The 22,227-nt window shown below is 43.6% G+C and overlaps 1 protein-coding gene across 1 annotated transcript in view; it reads right to left on the bottom strand.

Annotated features, from left to right (window-relative positions):
* LOC122557087 (sodium- and chloride-dependent neutral and basic amino acid transporter B(0+)-like) overlaps positions 1-19,099 on the bottom strand; it is a 119,052-nt gene extending 99,953 nt beyond the window's left edge. The window contains exons 1-2 of the mRNA XM_087992232.1: positions 19,067-19,099; positions 10,398-10,457 (exon numbers count right to left, since the gene is read on the bottom strand). Coding sequence (XP_087848358.1) covers positions 10,398-10,448 — 51 coding nt within the window. The 5' untranslated portion in view covers positions 10,449-10,457; positions 19,067-19,099. The remainder of the gene's footprint in view (positions 1-10,397; positions 10,458-19,066) is intronic.
* Positions 19,100-22,227: the final 3,128 nt, after the last annotated feature.

Raw genomic sequence — 22,227 nt, 5'->3', positions numbered from 1 at the left:
ATACCTCGAAAAATGCTAAACTCCAATCCAGTTTGAATTTAGTACATTGACAATCTTAAAAGCCAATGACACAATCCCAAGCTTTGGGGAAGGAGGGGGGTGTATAAGACCAGGGGAAATTGAACAGTTGGGAGGAGAACTGCCCAGCTACCAGCATGTGAAAAGACTGCCTGAAAGATAGCTCTCTTAAAAGTACATTTATAATTCAATAACCTGTGAAACAGAATCCCTAAGAAGAAGACACGGGAAGATCCAAATAGAAGAATTAAATTCCACCTGGTTTTGAGAGAAGACGTTTTGTTTTGTAAATTTTGATGGTATCAGGCAAGAACTTTCAAAAGCTGATTGGGGGCAGATGTTCGCAGGTAAGGGGATTGCTGGAAAATGAGAAGCCTTCAGAATGAGATAACAAGAGTCAGGAGACAGTATATTCCGGTTAGGGTGAAAGGAAAGGCTGGTTGGTGTAGGGAATGCTGGATGACTAAAGAAATTGAGGGTTTGATTAAGAAAAAGAAGGAAACATATGTCAACTATAGACAGGATAGATCGAGTGAATCCTGAAAAGAGTATAAAGGCAGTAGCAGTATACTTAAGAGGGAAATCAGAAGGGCAAAAAGGGGACTTGAGATACCTTTGCAAAATAGAGTTAAGGAGATTCCAAAGGGTTTTTACAAATACATTAAGAACAAAAGGGTAACTAGTGAACGAATGGGGTCCCTCAAAGATCGGCAAGGCAGCCTTTGAGTGGAGCCACAGGAGATGGGGGAGACACTAAGCGAGTATTTTGCATCAGTATTTACTGTGGAAAAGGACATGGAAGATATAGAATGTAGGGAAATAGATGGTGACATCTTGAAAAGTGTCCATATCACAGAGGAGGCAGTGCTGGATGTTTGGAAACGCATAGAAGTGGATAAATCCCCAGTACCTGATCAGGTGTACCCTCAAACTCTGTGGGAAGCTAGGGAAGTGATTGCTGGGCATCTCGCTGAGATATTTGCATCATCAATAGTCACAGGTGAGGTGCTGGAAGACTGGAGGTTGGCTAATGTGGCGCCACTATTTAAGAAAGGTGGTAAGAGCAAGCCAGGGACCGGTGACCCTGATGTCGATCATGAGCATGTTATTGGAGAGAATCCTGAGGGACAGGATGCATATGTATTTGGAAAGGCAAGGATTGATTAGGGATAGTCAACATGGCTTTGTGCGTGGGAAATCATGTCTCACGAACTTGACTGAGGTTTTTGAAGAAGTAACAAAGAGGATTGATGAGGGCAGAGTGGGAGACATGATCTGTATGAACTTCAAAAGGCATTCGACAAGGTTCCCCATGGGAGACTAGTTAGCAAGGTTAGATCTCATGGAATACATGGAGAACTAGCCATTTGGATACAGAACTGTCTTGGGGGTAGAAGACAGAGGGAGGTGGGGGAGGGTTGATTTTCAGACTGGAAGCCTGTGACCAGTGGAGTGTCGCAAGGATCAGTGCTGGCTGCACTACTTTTAATAATTTATATAAATGATTTGGATGTGAGCCTAAGAGGTATAGTTAGTAAGTTTGCAGGTGACACCAAAATCGGAGGTGTAGTGGACAGTGAAGAAAGTTACTTCAGATTACAACAGGATCTTGAACAAATGGGCCAATGGGCTGAGGATTGGCTGATGGAGTTTAATTTAGATAAATGGGAGGTGCTGCATTTTGGGAAAGCAAAACTCTGCAGGACTAATACAATTAATAGTAAGGTCTTAGGAAGTGTTGCTGAACAAAGAGACCTTGGAGTGCGGGTTCATAGCTCCTTGAAAATAGGTCACAGGCAGCTATGATAGTGAAGAAGGCATTTGGTATGTTTTCCTTTATTGGTCAGATTACTTAGTGCAGGAGTTGGGAGGTCCTGTGCAGGACATTGGTTAGGCCACTTTTGGAATATTGTGCAATTCTGCAATTCTGCTCTTCTTCCTCTTGGAAGGATGTTGTGAAACTTGAAAGGGTTCAGAAAAGACTTACAAGGATGTTGCTGGGGTTGGAGGATTTGAGCTATAGGGAAAGGCTGAATAGGCTGGGACTGCTTTCCCTGGAGCATCGGAGGCTGAGGGGTGACCTTATTGAGGTTTATAAAATCATGAGGAGCAAAGATAAGGTGAATGACAAGAGTCGTTTTCCTTGGGTGTGTGGGTTCAAACTTCGGGTGCATATTTCTAAGATGAGAGGAGAAAGATTTAAGAAGATATGGGGGTTACGTTTTTACACAGAGGGTTGTTTGTGTATGGAATGAACTGCCAGAGAAAGTAATTGTAAGCAGGTACAGTTACAACATTTAACAAGCATTTGGATAATTTTATGAATAGGAAAAGTTTGGAGGGTTGTGGGCCAAGCATAAGCAGGTGGGACTAGTTTACCGAGCTGGGAATTTCTGTTGCAGACGTTTCGTCTCCTGTTGTCCAAGCCAAACAGAGAACAGCCAGGGAATTCCTAGAGGCATGGCACTCATCCACAGATTCAATCAATAAGCACATTGACCTGGACCCAATATACCGGCCACTGCAGCGGACAGCTGGAACAGACAACTGGAAGCGGCAGATACAAATCACTATAAATGCCGGATGTTAAGGACTTGGACGGGGAGGAATTTAAGTATTTAGAAAAATACTTTCTCAATCAAAATGTGGATGAGCCTACTAAAGAAAGGGCAAAACTCGACCTTGTCTTGGGAAATAAGGCAGGGAAAATGACTGGGGTGTTAGTGGGGGAGCACTTTGACCATAATTTGATTAGTTTTTAAATTATTATTGAAAAGGCTAGGCCTGATCCACCAGTTGAAGTTCTAACTGAAGCAAGGCCAATTTTGATGGTTTTAGACAGGAACTTTCAAAAGTTATTTAGGGGGTGCTGTTCTTAGGTAAAAGGATGTCTGGCAAGTGGGAGGCTTTTAAAAGTGACATAACATGAGTTCAGGGCCAGCATGTTCCTGTCAATGTGAAGAGCAAGGCTGGCTGGAGTAGGGAACACAGGATGACTGGAGAAATTGACGCTCTGGTCAACAAAATTATGTAGTCGTATGTCAGGTATAGACAACTGGCATTAAGTGAATCCCTTAGGTGTTGTAGGAATACACTTAAGAGGGACATCTGGGGGCAAAAAGGGGGACATGATACACCTTTGGTCAATAGGGTAAAGAAGGATACAAATAGATTCTACAAGTACACTAAGAGAGATAAGAGTAACTGTGGAGAGAATAGGACCCCTTAAAGATCAATGAGACCATCTTTGTGTGGAACCACAAGAGATGGATGGGATCCTAAATGGATAGTTCATGTCAATATTCATTGTGGAGAAAGAAGGAGACTAGGAATTTGGGGAAATAAATAGTGATGTCTTGAAAAGGGGAAGTGCTGGATATCTTAAGATGCCAAAAGGTCAATAAATCCCTTGGACCTGATCATGTGTATCCCAGGACATTGTGGGAAGTAAGGGAAGAAGTTGCAGGTCATCTTGTAGAGTAATTTGTATCATCGACAACCATGGGTGAGGTGCTAGAAGACTGAAGGTGGGCTAATGTTCGGTCATTTAAGAAAGGTGATAAGGAAAAGCCAGGGAACTATAGACCAGTGAGCCTGATATCAGTGATGGGTAAGTTGTTGGAGGGAATTCTGAGGGTCAGGATTTACATGCGTTTGGAAATACAAGAACTGATGAGGGATAGTCAGCCTAAAATTGTGCAGAGGAAATTATTCCTGAAGAAGGGTTTATGCCCGAAACATCGATTCTCATGCTCCTTGGATGCTGCCTGACCTGCTCTGCTTTTACAGCAACACATTTTTCAGCACAGGAAATCATGGCTCACTAACTTTATTGAGTCTTTTTGCAGGGGTGGCCAAGCAGATAGATGAAGGCAGAGCGGTAGATGTTGTCTACGTGGACTTTTGCAAGACCTTTGATAAGGTTCCACATGGTAGACTGGCAAGTAAAGTCATCTCACATGAGATCCAAGGAGAGCCAGCCAACTGGATTAAAAAAAAAATGGCTGGATGGTAGGAGACAGAGGTGGTGGTGTAGGGTTGTTGTTGAGACTGGAAACATATTGCTAATGGTGTGCCACAAGGATCGATGGTGGGTCCAGTGCATTTTGTCATTTATATAAACGATTTGGAGGAGAATATAGGATGTATGGTTAGTAAGTTTCGAACGACACCAAAACAGTGGACAGTGAAAAAGGTTATCTAGGTGTACAATGGGATCTTGATCAGTTGGATCTATAAGCTGAGGAATGGCAGATGAAGTTTAATTTAGATAAATTTGAGGTGTTGCATTTTGATAAGAGAAACTAGGGCAGGATTTACACAATTAATGGTCAGACTTTGGGGACTGTTGTTGAATAGAGAGACCTCGAGGTGCAGGGACATAGTTCCTTGAAAGTGGCATCACAGGTAGACAGGGTGGTGAAGAAGGCGTTTCGCACACTTGTCTTCATTGGTCAGAGCATTGAGAACAGAAGTTGAAATGTCATGTTACGGCTGTATAAGACGTTGGTGAGGTTGCATTTGGAATACTGTGTACAACTCTTGTCACCCTGCTGTGGGAAAGATGTTATTAAACAGGAAAGGGTACAAAAAAGATTTACAAGGATGCTACTCGAACTGGAGAGTTTGAGTTACAAAGAGAGGCTGGATAGGCTGGGACATTGTTTTCCCTGGAGTGTCAGGGGCTGAGTGGACATTATGACCTTATGGACATTTTTAAAATCATGAGGGGCATAGATAAAGTGAATAGCCAAGGTCTTTTCCTCAGAGTGGAGGAGTCCACAACTAGAAGGCGTAGGCTTCAGGTGACAGGGGAAAGATTTAAAAGTGACCTGAGGGGCAACTTTTTCACACAGAGGGTGGTGTGTGTATGGATGGGCTGCCGGAGGAAGTGGTAAAGGCGAGTACAATTACAATGTTTAAAACACATTTAGACAGGTACATCGATAAGAAAGGTTTACAGAGATGTTGGCTAAAGGCAGGTATATGGGATGAGTTCAGTTTCGGAAACATGGTCGGCATGGGCAACTTGGGCTGAAGGGCCTGTTTCTGTGCTGTATGCCTCTATGACTCTATCTCTGAGCAAATTTGTTTGTCCCACAGGATTGGTGTCCTCAATTCTACCTTCCTGCCCATCTCTAACAGCGTTGACACAATTGCCAATTGAAAATCAAAGAGCCTTAAATGACTTCAGTAACTCAACCCCCACTTTTTTCTGAGGATGAGAGTTTCATAGGATAATAACCCATGGAGAGATAAAACAAACTCTTCTGTCTGGAATCTTAGAAACAAGACTTATTATTCATTACTTTGTGTCCCCTAACTTAGTCTATACCACAAGAGGAAACATCTCTCAAGATCCACCTAATCAAGTTCCTTCAAGACCTATAAAAAAGTCACTACTTATTCTGAACTCCAGTATGTAAAGGCCTAACCTGTTCAATGTTTCTTCATGAGATAAACCCTCTTCCCTGAAACGTGTCAAGTGAACCTTCTCTGAACTGCTTCTATAACATTAATATCTTTTTCAGATAAGGAGGTCAAAACTGAACACAGTACACCAGATGTGATCTTACCAAGGCCCGGTACAACTGCAGTAAAATTCTCTACATTTCTGTTCCAATTCCCCTCAAGTAAACAACATTTCTTTTTGCCTTCATAATCTTTTCCTGAACCTGTGTAATTAATATTTTGTGATTCATGATGCCAGGATACCCAGATCCCTCTGTACTGCAGAGTTTCACAGCCTCTCCACATATAAATAGGGAGTAGTTGGTTAGCTCAGTTGCCGAATGGCTGGCTTGCGATGCAGAGTGATGCCAACAGTGTGGCTTCAATTCCTGCACAGGTCAAGGTACCATGAAGAACTCTCCTTCTCAACATCTCCCTTCACGTGAGTCTTGGTGGCCCTCAGGTTAAACACTAACGAGAGAGCAGCCCTTTGATCTGGTAAGATTGTAATGATTTTACTTTTACATATAAATGGGATTTCACTTTTCTCCTCTTCCTGTCAAGCTCACACTTTCCCAACTTATACTCCATTTGCTCCATTTTTGCCCACTCAGTTAATCTATCTATGACGTTTTGTAAAGAATTGTTATCCTCTAGACAACTTATTTTTTGACCTTACATCATTAGCAAATTTAGCAACAAGATGTTTGATCCCCTCATTGAAGTCTTTGGTATAGAGTTTAATTATTTGAGTCCTCAGCACTGATCCTTGTGGCACTCCCATTAGAGTTTGCCAACCCAACTTTTGCTCAGCTAACCAATTCTTTATCCATCTTAATGTATTAACACTTCGCTCATTGGTTCCTATTTTGTGTAGTAGCCTTTGATTTGGCACCTTGTCAAAAACCTTGTGGAACTCCACATGCACCATATCTACAAGTTCTCCTTTATTCACTTTGCTTGTTACTTGCTGAATGAGCTGTCATAACACGTTAAAATGATTTCACTTTTACAAAGCCATGTTGACTTTAATGGATTCCAAAATTTTCCATATGAGAAACGTTAGGCCCAAAATGTCCTGCTTTCTGGATCCCTTCAAATTAGAACACGGATGTTATTTGCTAACTTCCAATCACTTTGTATCTTTGAAAATTTAAGAAGTTTTGGGACATTACAAACAGTGTCTTTGCTGCCTCTATAGTTTGGAAAGACTGTAGGATATAGGTTATGAGATCCTTGGGGCTTTTGTTATTCATTTACAGGATGTGGAATCATTGGCTATTTATTGCCCATCTCTAATTGATCAGAAGGAAGTTAAGACACAACCACATTACTTTCAGTCTGGTGTTACATATAGGCCAGACGCCTGGTATGGATGGTCGATTTCTTTCTTAAAGGGTCATTTATGAACCTTATGTGTATTTATGATTATCAACAGTGGTAATACAGTCACCATGAGGTGACATTTTAATTCCAGAACTTTTATTGTACTTAAGTTTTGCCATGGCGAGATTCATTGTCTCATACAGCCTGGAAACAGACTCTTTGAACCAACTCATCCATGCCGACCAAGGTTCCCAAACTAAACTAAAACCATTTGCCAGCGTTTGGTCCATATACCTTTAGACCTTTCCCTTCATGTACCTGTCCAAATGTATTTTAAACGTTAAGACAGCAACTACCATTTTCTCTGGCAGTTCATACTATATACGCACAACCATTTGTGTGAAAAAGCTGCCCCTCAGGTTCCTTTTAAATCTTTCCCCTCCCATCTAAAACCTACGCCCTCTAGTTTGAACTGACCTACACTCGGGAAAAGTTATTTTTTATCCACATTATTAATGATTGGTAACATCCTTGTAAATCTGTTCTGCCCCCTTTCTAATTTAACAACATCCTTCCTATAGCAGGGTGACTGGAACCATATACCGTACTCCAAAGGCAGCCTCACCAATGTCCTATACAGACACAACATGATGTCCCAACTCCTATACTTAATGTTCTGAGCAATGAAGGCAAGTGTGCTAAATGCTTTCTTCACCATCCTGTCTACCTGTGATGCCACTTTCAAGGAACTATGTATTTCTACCCCGAGGTCTCTGTTCCACAGCCCTCTCCAGGGCCCTACCATTAACTATGTAAGTCCTGCCCTGGCTTGGCTTACCAAAATGCTACATCTCGTGATTACCTAAATTAAACTCCATCTGCCACTCCTCGGCCCATTGGACCAACTGATCAAGATCCCATTGTGCATTTAGATAACCTTCTTCACCGACCACTTTACCACCAACTTTGGTGTTATCTGCAAACCTACAAACTATGCTTTCTATATCCTCATCCAAATCACATATATATAAATGACAACCAACAGTGGACCCAGCACCAATCCTTTTTTGAACTCACATCTCCAAATAATATTCTATTTTTTTGGATTACTCATCCAATATTATTACCACTTTGCCATCATCTCACATACTTGTCCATCTTTAGATTTAATAGTTTTCCCAACATGTTTTCATGATGATCACACTTGTTTTTTTTTCCCCTCACTTTTGCCCTGATTTTCAAATATCTTTGGGAGGTTTTTGTGGGGTTTAACAGTGAAGACAGACCCAAAAACGCTATTCAGTGCCTCTACATATTAATTCCCTAGACTCCCCCTCCAGATGTCCAACATTGGTTAAAGATACTTGTTTCTTTACAAGCACTGCAAAAACTCTTACAATCTAATTTTATATTCGAGCTAACTTTCTCTTATATTTAATATCTTTGCCTTCACTAATTTTCAGTCATTCTTGATGAAGGGCTTATGCCTGAAACATCAATTCTCCTGCTCCTCGGGTGCTGCCTGACTTACTGTGATTTTCCAGTGCCACACTCTTCGACTCAAATTTTCAGTCAGTCCTTTGCATATTTTCTAAAATCTGTCCAATCATCTGACGTGCCTGTAATATTCAGAGAATTGTTTAACAATTCTTTCAATTTAATACTACTCTTAACTTACTTATTTAGCCAGACGGGTCAGAGTGCGGACATGGATACCACCATTACGCGTGGGGACACCTCCCACCATGTACGTGGCAGGTACTCATACGACTCAGCCAACGTTGTCTATCTCATACGCTGCAGGCAAGGATGCCCTGAGGCATGGTACATTGGTGAAACCGAGCAGAGGCTATGACAATGAATGAATGGGCACTGCCTAACAATCAACAGACTGGAGTGTTCCCTCCCAGTTGGAGAACACTTCAGTGGTCCAGGACATTCAACCTTGGACCTTCGGGTGACCATCCTTCAAGGCGGATTTCGGGACAGGCAGCAGTGAAAAGTGGCTGAGCAGAGGCTGATAGCTAAGTTCGGTACCCATAGGAGGGCCTCAACCGGAACCTTGGGTTCATGTCACACCAGAGGTGACCACCATTGCACTATACACACACACGCACTCCTATATACACACAGACACACCTATACACAGACACGCACACTCCCACAGTCACACATGCATCCTCTCACAGACACTTTACACTCACACACACATATACACTCTCTCTCACAGAAACTCACAACCCCCCACCCCAGACACACACACACACATGCGCGCACAAACCCACATGCACACATACACATATACATTTGTGGGGTGAATTTGTACTTGCAGAGTTACATTGTACTTTGCTCAAAAACTGCATGAATCCATGTAAGATTCTGTTAACTCACTTTTTAGATTAGGATCAGTCTAAACGTTATGGCACAGACAGCAAAACACCTTCAACATCTTAACATTTTATCTGGGCTGACACCAATTGTTATAGTTAACCTGAGAATGTAACTTTTTAAAAAGGTTTTGTGATTTACATATGAAAGAAATGAAACTATCATGGTCATTCTAACAGATGAGAGACTTAACAATCAAGGTATTTTTCAATGTATAATTTCAGTTACTTCACACTATAAACGTTTGCTATAAATTCTGTGTCTTACAATTGTGTACTCCACAACCACCTGACGAAGGAGCAGCGCTCTGAAAGCTAGTGCTTCCAATTAAACATGTTGGACTATAACCTGGTTTGTGTGATTTTTAACTTTGTACACCCCAGTCCAATACCAGCATCTCCAAATCATTATTTATCCATGTATTTCCCATGGCTAATCCACCTAGCCTGCACATCCCTGGGCACCACAGACAATTTAGCATGGCCAATCTGCCTAACCTGTGCATCTTTGGACTATGGGAGGGAACTGGTGCAGCCGGAGAATTTGCAACCTCTACTCAGACAGTTGCCCGAGGCTGGAAATGAATCTAGGTCCCTGGCACTATGAAGCAGCAGTGCTAACCACTGAGCCACCATGCTGCCCCTTAACTCCATCTTTTATGATTTTGCAAGCTCTGCCCTTGTCAATTGGTGTAATCTTGTGTTTACATGTTTTGTATTGTTTGGTCACAAGCTGAATCTTCAAGTTGTTACTTTGCTCTAATGCCCTATCATTTCCCTTTAGTTTACCACATCTCCCCTCACATACTGTTGCCCAACTATTTGTGTAAAACTCAGCACTCTCTCACTAGTGTTTGAGCCACACATTCATGTCTCTGTAATGGCTCTCTCTAATGGATTCACTGCCACAGAAGGCTGTGGAGGTCAGGTTATTGAATATATTTAAGATGGAGATAGATAGGTTATTGATTGTCAAGGGGATCAAGTGTTAAAGCGGGAGAATAGGGTTGAGAAAATTATCAGCCGTGATTGAAAGATGGATCAAACTCAACTGAATGAGCTAGTTTCTGCTCCGATGTCTCATGGTCTTGTGGCTCAGATCATTGGGGTGCTGCTTTCTGAGTTAGACCCTTCCAGTTCATACTCCCTATTCTGAATGCATTTCCTAATCCTATTTATGTCACTGGGGACCATGACAACTAGACCCACACTCACCTCAAGTCCCTCGGCAGCCCAGAGTTCTGAACCTTGGCACAGATCAGGCATCACAGGGTTCTGGATAGAAGCAAATTATGTCAGATGCTGGAATCTGGACCGAAAACAACATATACTGGAGATCACAGCCGTACAGTCAACATCCATGGAGAGAAAGCAAGCTAATGTTTCGAGTCTAGGTGATTCTTCATCAAAGCTGATGCGAAATGTGGAGGAGGGAGCATTTACACAATAATGATGGGTTGTTGGGGTTGGAGTGCTGGGGGGAGAAAGGATGTTGACAGTTCAGATTAAATTATTGGAATGTGAGAATGACAGAACCATGTTTTTTTTTTACAATTCATTTTGTGAGATGTGGGCTGGGGCAATATTTATTGCCCATCCCTGGTTGCCCTTGCGAAAGTGGTGGTAAGCTGCCTTCTTGAACCGCTGCAGTCCATCTGATATGGGTTGACCCACAAAACCATTAGGGAGGGAATTCCAGGATTTTGACGCAGTGACAATGAGGGAACAACAATATATTTCCAAGTCAGGATGACAAGCAGCTTGGAGGGGAATTTGAAGGTGGTGAGGTGCTGGTGTTCCCATATATCTGCTGCCTTTGCCCTTCTAGATGGAAGTGGTCATGGGTTTGGAATATGCTGTCTGAGGATCTTTGGAGAATTTCTGCAATGCATCTTGTAGATAGTACATTCTGCTGCTACTGAGCGTTGGTGGTGGAGGGAGTGGATGCTTGTGGATGTAATGCCAATCATGCGCGCTGCTTTGTCCTGGATGGTGTCAAGCTTCTTGAGTGTTGTTGGAGCTGCACTCATCCAGGCAAGTGGGGAGTACTCCATCACATTCCTGACTTGTGCCTTGTAGATGGTGGAGAAAGTGAGGTCTGCAGACGCTGGAGATCAAAGCTGAAACTTTATTGCTGGAACAGCACAGCAGGTCAGGCAGCATCTAGGGAACAGAAGATTCGACGTTTCGGGCACATGCCCTTCTTCAGGAATTGAATATATTTAAGATGGTGGACAGGCTTTGCGGAGTCAGGAGGTGAGTTGAGCACTGCAGTATTCCTAGCTTCTGACCTGCTCTTGTAGCTACTGTGTTAATGTGGAGAGTCCAGTTAAGTTTCTGGTCAATGATAGCCCCCAGGATGTTGATAGTTGGGAATTCAGTAATGTAATGCCATTGAATGCCAAAGGGAGGTAGTTAGATTGCTTCTTATTAGTGATGGTCATAGCCTGGCATTTGTATGGCACAAATGTTACTTGCCATTTGTAAGCCCAAGCTTGGATATAGGAGAAAGTGAGGTCTGCAGATGCTGGAGATCAAAGTTGAAACTTTATTGCTGGAACAGCACAGCAGGTCAGACAGCATCCAGGGAACAGGAGATTCGACGTTTCGGGCACAGGCCCTTCTTCAGGAATCATTCCTGAAGAAGGGCCTGTGCCCGAAACGTCGAATCTCCTGTTCCCTGGATGCTGCCTGACCTGCTGTGCTGTTCCAGCAATAAAGTTTCAAGCTTGGATATAGTCCAAATCTTGTTGCATTTGAACATGGACTGTTTCAGTGTCTGAGGGTCGCGAATACTGTTGAACATTGTAAAATCATTGGCAAATATCCCAGTCATGATCTTGTGATGGAGGGAAGGTCATTGATGAAGCAACTGAAGATGGTTGGGCCTAGGACACTGCCTTGAGGAACTCCTGCAGAGATGTCCTGGAGCTGAGATGACTGACCTCCAACAAACACAACCATTTTCCCCCTTTTACCCATTGATTCCAGTTTTTCTAGGGCTTCTTGATGCCAAACTCTGTCGAATGGAGATTGATGTCAAGGGCTGTCACTCTCACCTCACCTCTGGAATTCAGCTCTTTTTGTCCATACTTGGACCAAGACTGTAATGAGGTCCAGAGCTGAGTGGCCCTGGATGAACCCAAACTGGGAATCACTGAGCAAGTGCTGCTTGATAGAACTGTTGATGACACCTTCTATCACTTTACTAATGATCGAGACTTAGACTGATGGGGTGGTAATTGGCTGGGTTGGGTTGGTCCTGCTTTTTATGGACAGGATAAACCTGGGCAATTTTCCACATTGTCAGGAAGATACTGGTATTGTAACTGTACTGGAATGGCTTGGTTAGGGGAGTGCCAAGTTCTGGAGTACAAGTCTTCAGTACTATTGTCAGAATGTTGTGAGAACCCATAGCCTTTGTAGTAACCAGTGTCTTCAACCATTTCTTTGTTTTATGTGCAGTGAATCGAGTTGGCTGAAGACTACCTGTGATGCTGAGGACCATTGGAGGAGGCTGAGATGGATCATCCACTCAGCATTTCTGGCTAAAGATTGCTGTGAAAGCTTCAGCCTTATCTTTTGCACTGATGTGCTGTGCTCTTCCATCACTGAGGATATTTGTGGAACTTCCTCCACAACTCCAGTGAGTTGTTTAATCATCTACCACCATTTGCAACTGGATCTAGCAGGACTGCAGAGCTTAGACCTAATCCATTGGTTGTGGAATCACTTAGCTCTGTCTATTACTTGCTGCTTATGATGTTTGGCATTCAAGTAGTCCTGTTTGGTGGCTTCAGATGTGTCTAACTGCCAGAGTAGAAAGAACAGAAAACCCCAGGAGGGGGTGGGGAGGTGGTGGAGGGGACAGATGACCTTTATCTGCTCACCAAATCTCCTCGTGTTACGAGCAAGTCTTCCAGTATCGTATCAGGCAGTGACTGTGAATCCCATTGGGATCCCCTTCTCTTCTTCAAAGGCTCTTTTCTGTAGAGTCAGACTCTCACCTGCATGACAGAACAGATAGATGGAAGGCCAATGGTTACTGTGTTCCCACTGGCTATTCCGTGAGCACTGTGCCTCCTCATGTTTTCAGATCAATTCTCGTGCCCTCTGAGCAAAATCATCTCATCCTGTTGAGTGAGCACTCCTTCCTCATCATCAGTGAAGAAGTGGCCTCCGTGGTGTCTTGTGTGTAATCCATATTCTCTATTGGGGTCAGGCTGGACTGTATGCTGCACCTCCCTGTCTCATACTTTTATGATATGGTCCTCTCTTACAAATGAAAGACAATGACCACAAGTAGTTTCCCCTTGGAGTCAAGCACAGCGCCTGTGCCTGAGGCAGCACACAGTCCATACTGGGACACATGAATGCCTCAAGCAAGTTACCATTCTTGAGGCTATTCATGTTATCCTCCACACCCTCACTGGTTGAGCTTCACTCCTTTTTACTTTTCATTGCTGGCTACTGAATAATTGTGGATAGTCAGCTGATCCCTATCCAAACCCTCTTCAGTTCCCAATCCCAGGATGTTTATTGTGTTACTGAGCATCTGTTCCATTTAACAGAAGCAGGTCCTGGGCTTTAAAATCAGGATGTAACTCTGACAATATTGTTACTGAAGGAATATTCTCTGAACAGACTACTTCATTGACCCTCCTCTGGATCAGCTCTCATCAATCAAATCCTGGCTTGTAATCCATGACACCATGGTGGATTGTCCTCCCCTTGGGTCTGTCAACGGTGGAATCTGACGATTCCTTTTCTCTGTTTTTGCCGAGGTTCCAAGTTACGGTGTCAGCTTCCCAGTGCCAAACCAGGAAGGTGGATGGGGATGTCACACCCATTCTGTCAAACATAGCGTTTCTATTGAAGGAACTTGGACAAAGTTTGGAATGGCTTTGCTGGCTTTGGAGTTTGAGGCTGCTACCACCATAAGGAATGGGGAGAAGACCCAAGATGACTATGTTTCTCACTCCTTGCTGAATATCCTGTTGCAGGATCTGAGGAATGACAGTGTGGAATTTTCTCCCAACCACCAGAGGAATACGACAGTGTCTTTGAGCAAGGATGGAAATCGGCAGCAGCAGTGTGCTCTCACCAGTTACCAAGGAGATCCGGGATCTCAGAAGGGAGGGAGAAGTCAGTGGGACAACACATTCAGGTGCCAAGCTTCTCTCAACTAATCATATTCCCTGAGAAGTGATGCACAGAGTAGCACAAATTCCAGCTTCATCAATTCCCCTCTTGAAGTGCCTCACACGTCCATTGAATCACTCTCTTCCTCATCTCATTGTCTTCTCATGCCCATGCCTCCTTCAGTCCTCTCTATGCAAGTAGGGTACATGATTACACAGTGGTTAGCACTGCTGCCTCAACATCAAGGACCTGAGTTCGATTCCAGCATTGGTTGACTCCATTTGGAGTTTGCACTTCCTTTCAGTGCATGCATACGTTTCCTCCAGGTGCTCTGGTTTCCTCCCACAGTCCAAAGATTAGGTGGACGGGCCATGTTAAATTGCCCATAGTGTCCAAGGTTCTGCAGGTTTGGTGAGTCAGCTATGGGAAATATGGTGTGTAGCAGTTGTGGAGAGAAAGCAGAGTTACAACTTCGGGTGCAGTGACCATTCCTCAGAACTCTGGATGCGAAATATTAATTCCAGTTTCTTTCCACAGATACTGCCAGATTTGCTGAGCTTCTCCAGCAATTTCTGTCTTTGCTTCAGATTTCTAGCATCCACCATTCTGTTTGTTTTGTGCTGGGAAATAATAGTTGGAAATGAGATGCTTTTGCTGTTCATGTTGACTGTATTGGACAGTGAAAAGCCTCAGGATATTTTGTACAGTGGAAAATGACCCAGTGTGGATTCCAAGATGTATGGTGGGACAGCAACTAAACCTTTTAGATCTTTTGCTACTCTCGGCCGCCCCTCCTGAACCTCTCGTTTTTATAGAACATAGAACATAGAAGAATGCAGCGCAGTACAGGCCCTTTGGCCCTCGATGTTGCGCCGATCCAAGCCCACCTAACCTACACTAGCCCACTATCCTCCATATGCCTATCCAATGCCCGTTTAAATGCCCATAAAGAGGGAGAGTCCATCACTGCTACTGGCAGGGCATTCCATGAACTCACGACTCGCTGAGTAAAGAATCTACCCCTAACATCTGTCCTACACCTACCACCCCTTAATTTAAAGCTATGCCCCCTCGTAATAGCTGACTCCATACGTGGAAAAAGGTTCTCATGGTCAACCCTATCTAAACCCCTAATCATCTTGTACACCTCTATCAAGTCACCCCTAAACCTTCTTTTCTCCATTGAAAACAGCCCCAAGTGCCTCAGCCTTTCCTCATACGATCTTCCTACCATATCAGGCAACATCCTGGTAAACCTCCTCTGCACCCGTTCCAGTGCCTCCACATCCTTCCTATAGTATGGAGATCAAAACTGCACACTATGCTCCGGATGCGGCCGCACCAGAGTCTTATACAACTGCAACATGACCTCAGGGCTCCGGAACTCAATTCCTCTACCAATAAAAGCCAGTACGCCATATGCCTTCTTCACCGCACTATTTACCTGGGTGGCAACTTTCAGAGATCTGTGTACATGGACACCAAGATCCCTCTGCTCATCCACACTACCAAGTATCCGACCATTAGCCCAGTACCCCATCTTTTTGTTAGTGAATCACCTCACACTTACCTACATTGAACTCCATTTGCCACCTTTCTGCCCAGCTCTGCAACTTATCTATATCCCGCTGTAACCTGCCACGTCCTTCCTCACTGTCAACAACTCCACCGACTTTCGTATAATCCGCAAACTTGCTCACCCAACCTTCTAGCTCCTCCTCCAGGTCATTTATAAAAATGACAAACAGCAATAGTCCCAAAATAGATCCTTGCGGAACACCGCTAGTAACTGCACTCCAAGATGAACCTTTACCATCAACTACTACCCTCTGTCTTCTTCCCGCCAGCCAATTCCTAATTCAAACCTCCAACTCACCCTCAATGCCATACCTCCGTATTTTTTGCAGTAGCCTACCATGGAGAACCTTATCAAACGCCTTACTAAAATCCATATACACCACATCTACCGTTTTACCCTTGTCTCCCTCCTTAGTCACCTCCTCAAAGAATTCAATAAGGTTTGTGAGGCACGACCTGCCCTTCACAAAACCATGCTGACTATCCTTGATCACATTATTCCTATCCAGATGTTCATAAATCCTATCCCTTACAATTCTCTCTAAGACTTTGCCCACAACAGAAGTGACACTCACCGGCCTATAGTTACTAGGGTTATCCCTACTCCCCTTCTTGAACAAGGGAACCACATTTGCTAGCCTCCAGTCTTCTGGCACTATTCCTGTAGACAACGAGGACATAAAAATCAAGGCCAATGGCTCTGCAATCTCCTCCCTTGCTTCCCAGAGAATCCTAGGATAAACGCTATCAGGCCCAGGGGACTTATCTATTTTCACCCTTTCCAGAATTTCCAACACCTCTTCCCTACATACCTCAAAGCCGTCCATTCTAATTAATTGTGACTCAATATTCACATCAGCAACAATGTCCTGTTCCTGAGTGAATACTGACGAAAAGTATTCATTCAGTGTCTCCCCAATCTCTTCAGCCTCCACACGCAACTTCCCACTACTATTCTTGACTGGACCTATTCCTACCCTAGTCATTCTTTTATTCCTGACATACCTATAGAAAGCCTTAGGGTTTTCCCTAATCCTACCAACTAAGGACTTTTCATGTCCCCTCCTTGTTGCTCTTAATTCTCTCTTCAGATCCTTCCTGGCTACCTTATAATTCTCAATCGCCCCAATTGAACCTTCACGCTTCATCTTTACATAGGCTGCCCTCTTCCATTTAACAAGGGATTCCAATTCCTTATTAAACCACAGCTCCCTCACATGACCCTTTCCTCCCTGCCTGACAGGTACATATTTATCAATGACACTCAATAGTTGCTCCTTGAACAAACTCCACATATCAATTGTGCCCATGCCTTGAAGCCTACTTTTCCAAGCCAAGCATTCTAAGTCGTGCCTCACCGCATCATAATTTCCCTGCCCTCAGCTATAACTCTTGCCCTGCAGTGCACACTTATCCCTCTCCATCACTAGAGTAAAAGTCACTGAATTGTGGTCACTGTCCCCAAAGTGCTCACCTACCTCCAATTCTAACACCTGGCCTGGTTCGTTACCCAGAACCAAATCCAGTATGGCCTCACCTCTTGTTGGCTTGTCTACATATTGTGTCAGGAAACCCTCCTGCACACATTGGACAAACACCGACCCATCCAACGAACTCGAGCTATAGCTTTCCCAGTCAATATCTGGAAAGTTAAAGTCCCCCATAACAACTACCCTATTACTTTCAATCTCCTCCTGAATCATCTTCGCAATCCTTTCTTCTACGTCTCTAGGACTATTAGGAGGCCTGTAGAAAACTCCTAACAGGGTGACCTCACCTTTCCTATTCCTAACCTCAGCCCAAACTATCTCAGATGTCGAGTCTTCATCCATCGTCCTTTCCACCGCAGTAATACTATCTTTGACAAGCAATGCCACACCTCCCCCTCTTTTATCCCCACCTCTGACCCTACTAAAACATTTAAACCCTGGAACCTGCAACAGCCAATCCTGTCCCTGTTCTACCCATATCTCCGTAATAGCCACAACATCGAAATCCCAGGTACCAACCCACGCTGCAAGTTCACCTACCTTATTTCGTATACTTCTTGCATTGAAGTATACACACTTCAAGACACTTTCCTGTTTACAGGCACCCTCCTTTGAGATTGATACCATCACTCCAGGTCCTGCACCCTAACTCCAGGTCCTGCACCCTAAAGCTACAGTCTAGGTTCCCATGCCCCTGCAGAGTTAGTTTAAATCCCCCCCAAGAGCACTAGCAAACCTCCCCCCAAGGATGCTGGTGCCCCTCAGGTTCAGGTGTAGACCATCCTGTTTATAGAGGTCCCACCTTCCCCAGAAAGAACCCCAGTTATCCAGATACCGGAATCTCTCCCTCCTGCACCATCCCTGTAGCCACGCATTTAACTGTTCTCTCTCCCTATTCCTCGACTCTCTATCACGTGGCATGGGTAACAAACCAGAGACAACAACTCTGTTTGTTCTAACTCTGAGCTTCCAGCCTAGCTCCCTGAAAGCCTGCCTAACATCCTCAGCCCTCCTCCTACCTATGTCTTTGGTGCCAATGTGGACCATGACTTCGGGCTGCTCCCCCTCCCCCTTAAGGACCCGGAAAACATGATTAGAGACTTGCACCTGGAAGGCAACATACCAAACGTGAGTCTCTCTCGTCCCCACAGAACCGCCTCTCTGTGCCCCGAACTATCGAGTCCCCAATAACTATTGCTCTGCTCTTCTCCACCCTTCCCTTCTGAGCAACGGGGACAGGATCCGTGGCAGAGGTAAGTCCCCCCCCTCTCCACAAGTATCCAAAACGGTATACTTGTTCTTGAGGGGAACGGCCACAGGGGGTCCCTGCATTGGCTGCTTCCTCCCAGTCCCCCTCACTGTCACCCATCTGTCTGCAATCTTTGGAATTACTACTTCCCTAAAGCTCCGATCTATGACCCCCTTTGCCTCCCGAATGATCCTGAGTTCATCCAACTCCAGCTCCAGTTCCCTAACACGGTCTTGGAGGAGCTGGAGATGGGTGCACTTCCTGCAAGTGTAATCAGCAGGGACGGCCATGGCATCCCTCACCTCAAACATGTTGCAAGAGGAACATTGCACTGCCTTCACTGCCATCCCTCTAAAAGTAACCTTTTAAAAAAAAAACTAGGTCTAAAGAATAGAACAAGCAAAATGCAGCACTTACCTACTTACCACAATGGGTCTTATTATTAGGTTAGAGGAGGAGGGCGGGTGGGAGGCACTACCTCTGTAGTGCCTCGGGCTCCTCTCCTGCGCACTTTTATAGGAAAAAAACCTGCCCAGGTAAGCTTGCGCTACACCAGCTTCCGACTGCCCCTCTGGTCGTCGTCACTTCCCCGTGCGGCTCCCGCGCTTTCTGTGAAGAGAAAAAAAAAACACCGCTGCCCGCTACCGATAAGTAATTTTAAAACAAACTGTCTCACCTTAGCTGTAGCCTTCTGGGTTCGTTTAAACTCAGCTGCTGCTCGCACTCAAAATGACCGTTGGCGTCGAAGGGTGAGTATTTATACTCACTGCTTTCCTTCCCGGCTGCCCCTCTGGTCGTCGTCACTTCCCCCTGCGGCTCCCGCTCTTTCTGTGAAGAGAAAAAAAAACACCACTGCCCGCTACCGGTAAGTAATTTTAAAACAAACTGTCTCACCTTAGCTGTAGCCTTCCGGGTTCGTTTAAACTTAGCTGCTGCTCGCACTCAAAATGCAAAATGCCCCCTCGGGTCAGACATCTCAAGGGAGGGATTGTGTGAAAGAATGTAGAACATTGGCTCCAAGAAACTATTGCATTACACACAAGATTTGATTGAAAGCCAGTGTGGAGCTTGAGGGCTGGTGTATTCTCTGATATTCCAGTGAATATATTTGTATACTTTGGTAATTGCTAATTATCTGGTGTTGATCGATCCTTTACTTCATGTTGAAAAATCAAAGCAAAAGCTTTCTGTTCAATGCACAGATTGTATTCTCAGCTACAAAGAAGACCAGATAATAAATTCCCTGACAGACACATGCCTGTGTTGCACTCGAGCATCTCCTTTATGTCAGGTGAAATCTGAAGGTCTCAAATGAATTGGTCTGCTGGGAATATAACAATAGGATAATGGCTCAAACATTTATCTTGTACAAGTAAAGTTGCAATTTGAAGTCGCACTGTTCTGTCATTTATGGTATTTATTTCCACTGGAGTCATCTGAATTGAAATGTTCTGTGGTTTTAACTTTCAAATCAAAAATGTATGATGAATCCTAACGTGTGTGCAATGTATTTCAGCTTTCCCTTGCTATTTTCCAGGCGTGTTTCTAATTCCCTACACCCTGATGCTGGCTTTCATTGCCAATGTTTTATTTGGAATGTTCCTTTGGGCAGTTTGCCAGTCTCGGACCTGTTGCAATGTGGAAAGCTGTGCCCATGTTACAAGGTTAATGTTTATCCAGCACCGTGAGCTTGTTAAAGGTTTAAATATTGTGTTTAATTCATGTTAGTAAGTGGAGCCTGAGGCCAGCCTTGCTCGATATCCTTGATGCAATCTGATCTGGATTTGGTTTTGCAAAGACTGAGAAAGTGAACAGAGAGATGCAGCGAATGCAATGTTTTCTTCCCTCCCAGTTTAGTGAGCTATCAGAACAAGATCAGGGAAACCTGTTCCTCAGTCCCCAGCATTAGTAATGGCTGTGTGCTCCATTTCTTTTTGTAATAGAAGTGACTGCTCCTTGAAATTTTCGATGTTTTACTTAAATAAAACAGTGCTGCTGAAAACAATTTATATGTGTTAGAAATATTTTCCATTAGTGCAAAGTGGTGAAACAAATTCAAATTCGCTGATGAGAAATGTTAGTGGGAAAAGTTATCAAGTTAAATGTTTTGAGAGCAAGAAGGATACCTGGTATGCCACTTTGCATTTTAACAAATAAAATCAAATCTCACAGGTCATTGACACAGCAGTCCCTGAAGAACCAAGAAGGAAAATAACAGACCAAGATCCTGTCGCTGATTGCCAACTCTTCCATCACAAGTGCATATATGAGTACATTGGGTGAGGACTGGACCGTGTCCAGCTAGGATGTCCCTCCGGGTTAATGGTTAATGATGTTAATGGGTTAGGATCTTGGTTGTAAAAATTTAACTTGGACCAGCGACCAGTGGGTGTACAACACATTCTCCCCGTGTCTGCGTGGGTTTCCTCCGATTGCTCTGGTTTCCTCCCACAATCCAAAGATGTGTGGGTCATGTGAATTGGCCATACTAAATTGTCCATAGTGTTAGTTGCATTAGTCAGGGGGAAATGTGAGGAATGGGTCTGGGTGGGTTACTCTTCGGAGGGTTGGTGTGGACTTGTTAGGCCAAAGAGCCTGTTTCCATACTGTAGGTAATCTAATTTAATTTATACATAAAATTTAATCTGCCGGAAAAAAATTTGCTAGATTGGGTTCAAACTACAGGAAAATCAGATTAAGGACTAGAATGAATTTGCATCATTTAACTAATTCATTATTTGCTTTGAGATTCAGAAAGTAATAAGGAAATCAGTTTTTTTTCTTTTAATTCATTCATGGGATGTAGGTGTTGCTGGCTGGGCCTGCATTTATTGTCCATGCTGAATTGGTCAGAGGGCAGTTTAGAGTCAACCACATTGCTGTGGGTAGGGTTTCCCATGTAGATCAGGCCAGGGAAAGATGGCCATTTCCTCCCCTATAAGACATTCATGAATGAGATGGGTCTTTACAATTGATAATGGGTTCATAGTCACTCTGACTTTGGACTGAGATAAGGAGGAATTTCTTCACTCACAAGGTGATGAATCTTTGCAATTCTGTGCTTTAGAGGGCGACAGAGACTGAGTCGTTGAATACATTCAATACTGAAATTGTTAGAATTGTATGTTTAAAACATCATTGATATGGAAGTAGATCAGGCAAATTATGTTAAAATTGAAGATCAGCCATGATCTCGTTTCATGGAGCAGAACTGAGGGAATGAATGGTCTACTTGTGTTCCTGTTTTCTAAGTTGTCATATTCTTCATATGTTTTCCTAAGAAGTCTGATTTCTTACTAAGATATAAATGAAGCTTTCTTATTTTAAAATTAATAATTACAGATTTTATTCATTGTATTAAAGTGCTTGCCAATGTTCTTGATCTCGGAAATAATTTAAAAGCAACATGGAGATGCCCCAGGAATACTTCGAATAACTAATTGCAACTAAACACAGTTGGTTTTGCTGACTAGCGGAATACATTTACACTAAATCAATTCAATTGTAAATTGTTTCTAATCAGTATTCCTGCTTCTATTTCAAATTCAAAGTGTGGGAATTATGATGGTCCTGTTCAGTACCATTA

Source organism: Chiloscyllium plagiosum, unplaced genomic scaffold (genome assembly GCF_037043375.1).
Source record: "Chiloscyllium plagiosum isolate Xiang-an unplaced genomic scaffold, Cpla_swu_hap1 HiC_scaffold_11, whole genome shotgun sequence".
NCBI lineage: Eukaryota > Metazoa > Chordata > Chondrichthyes > Orectolobiformes > Hemiscylliidae > Chiloscyllium > Chiloscyllium plagiosum.
The sequence above is the reverse complement of the archived record's forward strand: the minus strand, read 5'-3'. Positions and strand labels throughout refer to the sequence as shown.